Raw genomic sequence first — 9,544 nt, 5'->3', positions numbered from 1 at the left:
GCTGCGGAATTGCACGACCTAATTCCGCCATCCCCATTTTTCCATCGTTCGTCGAGGCGCACAGATTCTAGGCATCGCCACATGGTTGACGTTCCATGTACCCGGACAAAGCGGTTCGGATCGTCATTCTTTATTCGAACCGCTAGGGACTGGAACATGCTTCCTGAATCTGTGTTCCCCGACGAGTACAATTTGGAGGTCTTCAAGAGGAGAGTGAACAGGTACATTTTAGGGAAGCGCGCTCCATCTTAGGCCACATCTCAGCTTACCATCAGGCGAGATTGTGGCCAAGCGCTCCCCTATTGTACAATAAAAAAAAAAAAATAATAATAATATGTATTTAATATGTATTTAACAAATAACAGGTGTAGTAATAAAAACGAAAAATATGATTTTAATAATTTTTTTCATCACAGATACTTGCAAAACAATAACAAAACATAATATTTTTTCAAATAAGGGTTTATAGCTATACATTTAAATCATTCTTCGTTTTATGTATGTATTAACATACACCTTCAATTATTAAAATAACATTTCACAAAAGTCAACATAATACATATACAAATTTATTGCCGTCTATTGAAGCACAGAGATAAAATAATTTCATTATAATGTACGATAAAATATCTAACGCTGCTAAGAAATCGAAACAATAAATATTAAGTTTAAAATAAAACTATAAAACACGCTTAAATCGTTTGAGCTAAAATTGAAGAGAATTAATGAATGAGATTATTATCTTTTCCTGCAATGCAATTTTTTAGAAAGATTGCGTATTTGCGATTGTATGACAATCTAGGGAAAGTAAATTATTCAATATGTTTTTGGGCATCAGTTCATCTACCCAATCGAATAGAATGCTTGCTAAAAAGCTTGTAAACAATCGTAATTGTTAATAACACTTATTAAATTGCACATCTTATAGATAACGACCACAGAAGTAATTTTTAGTTAGCCTATAAATAATTTATCCTTTAATTAATAATAATTCCATTCAAAATTACATCAAATTAAATTATCTCAGCAGAAACGCATCTACTTGTTTTTTTTCCATTCAGGCAAGTCTTTGTAACATCTTAAACTTAGAATGTTCTAATATCGTGCTAATTTTATCACGTACGCGGGGTGTTCCCGCGTGCGTGCAATGTAAAAACACCCATAAAGCGAACGTAAACAATAGGGCTTGCTCATGCGCCTTGTGATTTGACTTAATATTATTGATGTCTTGTCAAAACAGTAGCCTATTCTCGAAAAAACAGTCAAGAAACACAAACACTATAATTTTAGATATAATATGGATATTCTTATGAATAATTTATACTATTTAAGTATCTACACATCTTAACGTGTTCAGTGAAATACATCATCTCTGTATATCTCTGTATAATTATATTCATTTAATTTCCCATTTGTAACAACTTACATGCAACATGGACACAATCTCAGTGGAAACTATTATACAAGAAAGGGAATGTTGTTCTTTTTGTACATTATCAAGTCTTATTATTTATCAACACTATATTCAATAGGTTTGAGGATACACTAGGTATTGTACATGAGGCAATGGAATGGACTTACCAATAAACCTAAAGGTCATATTGTATGATAGACTAGCTTTTCTTAGAGTATTTTTTAAATAGTCCAGTTTTTACATTTGTTTCAAAATTACACTATGAGTCAATTAAAGCAATTTCAATCATCCACCTCAAGTTCTAGTTCAATGTCGGCAAGGCTTATTTTCCTTAATGTATTGATAACCATATATCTAGAAAATATAACATACAAATATCTAAACCAAACCATTTGACTTTTATGTCGCTTCATCGCGCGCAACACTCTGCGGCTTTCCGTCCAGCGAAGGAAATATCTAGAAAGATACACAATTTTGTAGGTACAAAGTTTGATACTTCCTTATTATTGACTTTGCTTTGGCAAAAATGTAGGCATGAAAATTGAAACATCAACATTCTATTCAACTTACCTCTTTGAAGACAGCAAAAAGCTTAGTGGCAGGTCCAAGAATCCTAAATATTTCCTTAATATATTTACAGAGTCTAAAGTGTATACCGTGCATTCTGTAAAAAATATTTTGTAAATTAGGTTTTCTTTTCAATCTAATAATTTTCTCAAATATTATTTTTTTTTTATTTTAAGCATTGCAGTAGACAGGGCATATAAGATACTACTTACTTTCCGGCATGACTTTTTCTACAAACATATAAGCGACAGCATAAAACACAGCTGCATGGTTAGGGTGCGAGGAAACACCCCCTCTATCGAATGTGACCAGGGTATCAATATCCAGAGCTTCCACTTGGTGCTCAATGAGCTTCGCAACCACTGGCACAGGCCATTGTACCTTGGGATTGTCTGGCAATCTTGTATCATTTATGAGACAAACATTATGATCTGGGACACCAAGCTCCTTACATGCATCCCACAGTTCTTGCTTGCGCACTTGACCTTTTCCTTCAAAATTACCTGAAATTAATGAAGTACTTGTATTTCAATAATTTGTAATCGGCACGCAAGATTTTATACACTAAAAGATTTGAGTATTAAGTGCACAAAAATTATTTCTTAACTTAAAATAGAGATGACTTAAAATGTAAGAAAACTGCTTTTGCAAACATGTTTACTTAAGCATACACACATCCCAAGCTATACAATTTATATATATTAAATACTTTATTAAAGGGTAAATGATTTAAAATATTTATCTCCAAGAAGATTGTTCATATTGATTATAGCATAAACTCACCGTGTGATAAACACAGCATATAAACTTCGGCACCCTGTTCACATAGTCTATAAATGGTCGGGCCGAAAAACATACATTCATCGTCAGGATGAGCTATTACAATAAGTACTCTCTTAGCACCAAGAGCTCCGCGAGTCCGAGTTGGTAATCTCCTGGCATATTTACGGTACACTATACAACACAGACACAAGTATCCAAACACCCATAAACAAATATATAACACAAAATTCCGTAAATATAACAAGGATTCTGATACAAATTTTAAGTAAAAATTATCAAGAAACTCCAATCTGTACGGGATTTCTGAAAATAACATTTCTGACTAGAATGTGTAGCGAATATATATGGCAATATCACAGTTTTTCATCTATCTAAAAACATAAATGTAGAAAGTTTCGGTATATAGTAACTGATCAATGATTTTCTAATAAAATAAGTCCAAATACTTATGTATGATTTCATTTTTTAGGAACAGCGTTTCTTCAAGTTATTTGGGATTGGGAATATGACAATTGAAAAATGACAATCGTTTAACTGCCAGTGACAACTGACAAGTGTTAAATGACAGATTTCAGTACCCACAGCTTCTCCAGCGAGTTCTCCAGCCTACAGTTATAGTGATACATTTGTATTATAGCACAGTCTGTGTGTTGTTTGCAGGCTGACATTATTGACATATTATACGGATCTGCACAGTGCACTTCATCGACTGACATATTTTGTATTACGAATGACCATAGAGTATAGTAATATATATTGGAAATAGAGAGCCGTCTTGGTTCTTTTTTATGCCGACCTCTAATCACTAATGTCAATTGTCAAGTCAATCACTAGTGCCATCTGTTAATGCCATCCAAAAATAATGTATCTATATAGATAGTTCAGCTGCTACTGTTTAAATATCTAGCTGAACCTTTACACCAGTAGCAAAGATTAAGCTAGATATTTAACAGTAGATACTACAAAGTTAAGAGGTTTCGTATATTAAACAACATACGAAACCTCTCTATTTGTAGTATTTACTGTAAAATATCTAGCATAACCATTGCTACTGGTGTAAAGGTTCAGCTAGATATTAAAACAGTAGCCGTTCTTAGCAAGAAATAATTTTAGGTGATGAAAAAAAACAAGTTCGATATTTTATTTATTACATTTATTAAATTTATTATGCTTCACATAATATGCTTGTGCTGCCAGTTTGATTTCATCCTCACCATCATATTTGATTTTGCCTGATAATATCCTATTGATTGTACGGCACCAACTATATATTAAAACATTAGCTACCGTGTTATTAAAATATTTTTTTAATTGATCTTCATGATAATTCTTCTTACGCCTTTAATCAGATGGGGAACATCAAACAACGGAACTATTTGTTTGCCACTTACTTCTATTAAACTGTGTCGCCACTCTTTGTTTTGTTGGAAGTATTTTCTTTTTGTTTCTTCAATCATTTCATTGATTGCAGCTACATTTGTGGCGCTTTGGTCACAAACTGTACACAAAACATTTAAACCTGTCCTCTGAACATACCTGATAATATTCAGGGTTATTTCCTTTAAATTACTTTTCTTTAAACAACTGGTAAAGTAATATGCCACTGGCTGTTTAAAATTTTTTCTAATACCCTTGACCATGGACGTATAAAAAAAGACGGACGGAGTATCGCCTAAACATTGAGTGAAGCCTAGTAATGGCGGTGACACATCCATGTGTGTGTGCCATGTTGCCATGGCAACAGCTGTCCTGATGACAATAGCGGCTGTATTTTTTTCTATATATTTTGCCGTAATAATTTTGACATTAAAACATAAAAGAAATAACTTGCTTCCCTGTGGAATGTAATCCCTTGTGTTTTGTTATTTAAAATTGTACTGTTGCGACACCATTTAACCACGCAAGACGGCATTTTAAATATTTTTTGTGAAACAGTGACGCAGTTAATCAGTCGGTAGTTCACGACGTAATGGCGGCCGACTAGCTTACTATGGTGAGAGTGTGTGCGTGTTCATTGTCTTTACACGATCGCTAGCTTACTACGGTGGCTTCACGTTGTTTGTTCGTAAAATGGCGTCCGTCTTTTTTTATACGTCCATGCCCTTGACCATGTATACTAGGACATGATCAGCAAAGGTTTTGCTGCCCCAAGCAAAACCTTTTAGTTTGTCTTTGGCCGCGTCGTATTGGATTTGGGGTGTTATCGACATCTCGTCGAATATTAGACAGCATAGTCGATCTTGGGGAGACAAGGCTTTCACTGTTTCCTTCATTTTTAAAAATACTGCTTTGTTCATTCCACTTTCTATCTCCACTTTTGCCAGTAATCTTTTCAAGGCTTTTGCCGAGGGTAAACAAAAATATGAAGCTAGCAATGTATAGCACTTAGGGCTTCTTTTATACTTACATTGAAAGTGATAATACTTTCTCCTTCAATGTAAATCTTCTCCCTTTCGATTTTTTGTAGCTTTCCCTACATTGCAATTTAGTAAAAATTTTGGCAGCAAGTGTCATATTTGCTGTCACTTTAAAAAAAAACAACAATCATATTCCCGTCATATTCCTGAATTCCTTTCGGCATTTTAATCAAATTTGTCATACTGCCATCTGCGTAAATATAAATTGCTTAGTAATTTCGGATGGTGTCGTTAGAGAGTGCTATTTTCAATTCAGTGGATGATTTGACAGCTTGTTTTAAGTGTCCCCCCACTGCGAATGACGATTCACGATTGACGTTATTAATCATCCATTGAACACAGAGCAAGTAATAATATAGCCATTGAACAAAAGTAATTGTTTTTATAAATGCTGTAGTTTGGATGTAGTGTTGTTTATAAATACGAGTCGTATTTGAATCATTAACTTATATTCGAGATTTGTTTTTAAAGGAAATCTACTGTGTTTAGAGTAGTGATAACTCTCAGGGTAAGAATCAAAAGGCATTACGATGATTCAACCGGACTATCCTTCAGCAATGGGTTTATTGTCTCATTTAAACTCGGACGAACTAAAGGAAATGCTCAATGATGACGCAAAATTTGATTCTGTCCTTAAAGATGTAAAACAGGTGCGTACAATACATAAGAGATGATCTACTTTTACTAACTTATTATTAACAGTAATTAAAATCAAATTTGTCATAGGTAAAAGATTGGGAAACAGAGAAAGAAACAATAATTGTGAGTAATCGATCCTTGGCTGAGTACAACTTGAGTAAAGAACCGGAACTAGAAGGCTTAAAGGCAGAAGTACAGGAAAAATCTGAACTTGGTGAAAATTTATGCAGTCGTATTCAAGAATTGCTTGATGAATATAGTAAGTGAACATATTTTATTAAGGTAACTTTTATTTGCTTATAATATATCTTATCTTAATTAAAATATTCCCCTAAGAGCCCACATGATTTTAAGTTACAAGAGATTACATGCTGACCTAGACAATACTCTAATAAAAAATTAGTATTCTTATTTAAAATATTGCCATATTCAAATTTTAGAAACCAAGTCGGCTGGAATATCTCCTGACACAACCCAAGCTCTCCTGCAAACAGCAGCTGCACAGTCTGAGGAAGAATCAGAAAATATTGCCCAGGACTTCCTCACGGGCAAAATTGACGTCGACAAATTCTTAGAGGATTTTGAACCAATCAGAAAGACAATGCACCTACGAAAATTCAAGGCAGAAAAAATGGGTGAAATATTAAGGTCTGGCCAGAGTTATGGGAATGGTGTTTCAAAACCATATCTGCCATATCCAAGCTATGGCAATGTTCAAGGTGTACCCAGTGTTCCATACCCCATGGGCCCATTAAATATGCCTATGCCCGGAATGTATGGAAACCACTTTTGAATAATAGGATCATGTATGATTTTACTGAATGTATAGTGGAAATGATGAATAGGAATTTTGAGCTCATCCCTATGCATATGCTGTTAGCATTAATCAAATAGTGATTGTGTGGCCATAAGTATCGAATGAAGCTATACATAGAGCTTTGTAAAAGCTAACGATTCTCAAAATTCCAAAGTGCCAGAATGATATTTTTTCCGCAAGTGAAGTCACAATTTCCAATAATTATGATGCACCAAATATATATTACTTTTATTCACTCTTCATATTCAGTAATGTCAATTATATATTTATTTACTTAATATAGTTCAAGAAATATATTGTAGGGAACATTATTTTGTAACTGTCCGCTTGATATTGGTGCTTGTAAATAAAATGTGATCATTTATTTGGTCAATAGTTAATTGAAGAAATATTAAATCATAAATGTCTATGTATGTATTTAAAATGATCAGTTAATTTCAACTAAGTGTAATGAATATGTTGTTATAATAATATTTGTAGTAATAATGTTTTATTTACATTGTAAATTGTTTTAATCTAATTGCAAGTAATAAATAGTCATAATAAAAGACAGGTTGCAGATGCCATTTTATTAAAATAAAGTTACTCTCTCCACAAACAATGTGTTTATATATACAACATTTAAATAATTAACAATTATATTTCTTGTATTATTTTAACTAATTTATCACCATAATAAATAACCTAATATTTACTAATATTTATTACAATCATGTTTTTCCGTCATTCATTTTCGATTTATTTTGTTTAATTGTGTCTTGATCAAAGTCTGGTGTCCCATAGATAACAAATGCCATAAACAGGAAAACCATGCCTGATATGAAATATACGATAAATTCTTGACGAACTGATTGACTATGCAAATCAGCACTTTCCTTTCTGACTTTATTCATTCGCTTAGCATGCTCATTCTTCCTTAATATATTCCCATAATGTTCTCTTGACCTAAAAAGATTCAAAATTAAAGTTACTTCAAAAATTGAATAAGACTAATAAGGTACTAAATAACTAAAATTGCTTAAATTAAATTGATGTACTTAAAGTAAATATATTGAGAATAATTGCCAATTTTTTTTAGAATGGGTGGTGTGCTTTACCATGTATCAAAATCATAAATGGGTGTTCTGCCATCCATAGTTGGTGTCACTTGCCGTGTGGCTCTTGACTTATAAAACTTTAATGTTGGATCCAGAGGTTCTTCCTCTTCTGGTTTATTTTTCATTCTTGTTGAGTAGCTTGAACCAACCATCAATCCTATAAATAAAGCCATGTCATTTCACTGTTCTTTACAATTAGTTTTTAAAAGTTAATCTTTGCAATACTTCAACTGAATAAATTCTAAAAATTATAGGTAACTAGAGGTCCGCCCCGGCTTCGCCCGTGGTACATATTTCACAATAAAAGGTAGCCTATGTCCTTTCTCGGGTATCAAAATATCTCCATACCAAATTTCATGCAAATTGGTTCAGGTGTTTAGGCGTGATTGAGTAACAGACAGACAGACAGAGTTACTTTCGCATTTATAATATCAAAGTATGGATGGTGTTGCCATTCATTAAATTGTCACTATAAGTATATGACAACATCACTATGTACTTATATAACATTTACCTTTATCATACATTTTCTTTAAGTTTATATTGCCTAAGACTTCATATGCTTCAGTGATGGCTCTGAATTTCTTAGCTGATTCTTCATCCTAAAATATACAAATTCTTATTAAGTTACGTTTAATAATGTAATTAAAATATATTATATTCCAGACTTACTTTTGATCTATCAGGGTGATATAATTTTGATAGTTCATAGTATGCTGCTTTAATATCCCTTTGTGTAGCTTTTGGGGTAACTCCCAAAACATCGTAATGAGTAGCAAATACCCGAGATGACGATCCAAATGCTCGAACTACGTTGCTTATTAACCTCGCCTTATTTTGACTGAGTATTTGAATATACCCCATCACTGTAAGCATTGAGATTCCGAATGATAAAATAAAATTACATTGTTACAGAATAAATGTAATTGATGGAACTTTTCTGTGTTTTTGATTAATTAACTGAAGGAACATTTATATTTCATTATGAAATTATGAAAAATTCTTGTTTTTGGGTGCAATTCAATGCCAATGTCAAAACTCAAATGTCAATTAGCAATGTCAACTTTTTTTTCTATTTCTTCACAGACGTACAACACCACGGAAATATACAGTTTTCGTCATGGAACGTTCATGAAAGAAGTCCCGTAGATTAGGAGTTGTCAGTACCCAAAATAATGTGATGCTGGGCTGGTATTAAATTTTATTCAGAATTAATACCTCGTTACCTCGTAACCGCGCATTATTGCTAATCAGTTGATGAACATATTATATAAAATCCACTAAAATTATAAGAGTACATTTTACACATATTTTATTGTACAGTACTGTTTACCCCAAGGTTTACCCCACGTTTACCCTTTACAGAACAGTCTGTTAACAGTCTGTTAGGCGCGCCTCACACCAGCGCCACATGCTACATGCATCGAACATTTACGTCGCCACAATCAATGCGCTACAATTAATAGGCATGACGAAAGATTTTCAAAACCTCTTCCATAATGTGTGTATACGTTTATTACACAAGAAAAATCCTATATTTCGCTAATATATTTAAATTTAACGAAGATAAAAGCCATTTTTCAAAATTTTTTATTAACTGTGTCAAAACAGCTCACAGGTGTCATGGCGTAGGCGTGACGTCACTCTTGCGTAAATACGTAATTATCTGTATGCATAGCGAAGCAAAATTAAAGAAATATTTAATTATTGAGTGTTAAAGAATCTTATTTCAAAGTTTATAAGTGGTGTGCAATATTGCAATGTGAATCTACATAAAATAATACCCAAAAAAAGTGTTAGTAATTGTTTA

General features: G+C 32.9%; 3 protein-coding genes across 4 annotated transcripts; 1 reads left to right on the top strand and 2 right to left on the bottom strand.

The window, feature by feature from the left end:
- Nucleotides 1-394: 394 nt before the first annotated feature.
- On the bottom strand, nt 395-3,280 carry PIG-L (phosphatidylinositol glycan anchor biosynthesis class L). 2 transcript variants are annotated; one of them, XM_089708765.1, is made up of 5 exons: nt 3,211-3,268; nt 2,765-3,067; nt 2,194-2,484; nt 1,985-2,078; nt 395-1,870 (listed from the first exon to the last, which is right to left on the bottom strand). In XM_089708765.1, the coding sequence occupies exons 1-5, from the start codon at nt 3,224-3,226 to the stop codon at nt 1,696-1,698; spliced, it is 879 nt and encodes a 292-aa protein (XP_089564891.1). In that variant the 5' UTR covers nt 3,227-3,268; the 3' UTR covers nt 395-1,695. The 2 variants fall into 2 exon arrangements, with proteins under 2 accessions (XP_089564891.1, XP_089564893.1); XM_089708767.1 differs by having other exon boundaries at nt 2,765-3,280.
- Nucleotides 3,281-5,533: 2,253 nt separating this feature from the next.
- Vps37B (vacuolar protein sorting 37B) lies at nt 5,534-7,190 on the top strand. Its single transcript, XM_089708432.1, has 3 exons — nt 5,534-5,831; nt 5,908-6,079; nt 6,261-7,190. The coding sequence occupies exons 1-3, from the start codon at nt 5,712-5,714 to the stop codon at nt 6,611-6,613; spliced, it is 645 nt and encodes a 214-aa protein (XP_089564558.1). The 5' UTR covers nt 5,534-5,711; the 3' UTR covers nt 6,614-7,190.
- A 1-nt stretch (nt 7,191) lies between these two features.
- LOC149478922 (dnaJ homolog subfamily C member 30, mitochondrial-like) lies at nt 7,192-8,776 on the bottom strand. The gene is made up of 4 exons (XM_089708431.1): nt 8,407-8,776; nt 8,249-8,336; nt 7,735-7,891; nt 7,192-7,582 (listed from the first exon to the last, which is right to left on the bottom strand). The coding sequence occupies exons 1-4, from the start codon at nt 8,608-8,610 to the stop codon at nt 7,348-7,350; spliced, it is 684 nt and encodes a 227-aa protein (XP_089564557.1). The 5' UTR covers nt 8,611-8,776; the 3' UTR covers nt 7,192-7,347.
- Nucleotides 8,777-9,544: the final 768 nt, after the last annotated feature.

Source organism: Colias philodice, chromosome 21 (assembly GCF_061535455.1).
Source record: "Colias philodice isolate Cphi_HAF_F1 chromosome 21, ilColPhil1 Martin Lab GWU primary, whole genome shotgun sequence".
Lineage (NCBI taxonomy): Eukaryota > Metazoa > Arthropoda > Insecta > Lepidoptera > Pieridae > Colias > Colias philodice.
This window is presented reverse-complemented; position numbering and strand designations above follow the sequence as displayed.

Coding starts and splice junctions, on each gene's coding strand:
- LOC149478922 (XM_089708431.1), bottom strand. CDS start 8,610: ATGCTTACAGTGATGGGGTATATTCAAATACTCAGTCAAAATAAGGCG. Junction 8,337..8,406: donor ATCACCCTGATAGATCAAAA/GTAAGTCTGGAA, acceptor TGTATATTTTAG/GATGAAGAATCAGCTAAGAA. Junction 7,583..7,734: donor ATTTATGATTTTGATACATG/GTAAAGCACACC, acceptor GAATCTTTTTAG/GTCAAGAGAACATTATGGGA.
- Vps37B (XM_089708432.1), top strand. CDS start 5,712: ATGATTCAACCGGACTATCCTTCAGCAATGGGTTTATTGTCTCATTTA. Junction 5,832..5,907: donor TCCTTAAAGATGTAAAACAG/GTGCGTACAATA, acceptor AATTTGTCATAG/GTAAAAGATTGGGAAACAGA. Junction 6,080..6,260: donor AGAATTGCTTGATGAATATA/GTAAGTGAACAT, acceptor TTCAAATTTTAG/AAACCAAGTCGGCTGGAATA.
- PIG-L (XM_089708765.1), bottom strand. Junction 2,079..2,193: donor AGAAAAAGTCATGCCGGAAA/GTAAGTAGTATC, acceptor TATTTTTTACAG/AATGCACGGTATACACTTTA. Junction 1,871..1,984: donor TTTTTGCTGTCTTCAAAGAG/GTAAGTTGAATA, acceptor GTATCTTTCTAG/ATATTTCCTTCGCTGGACGG.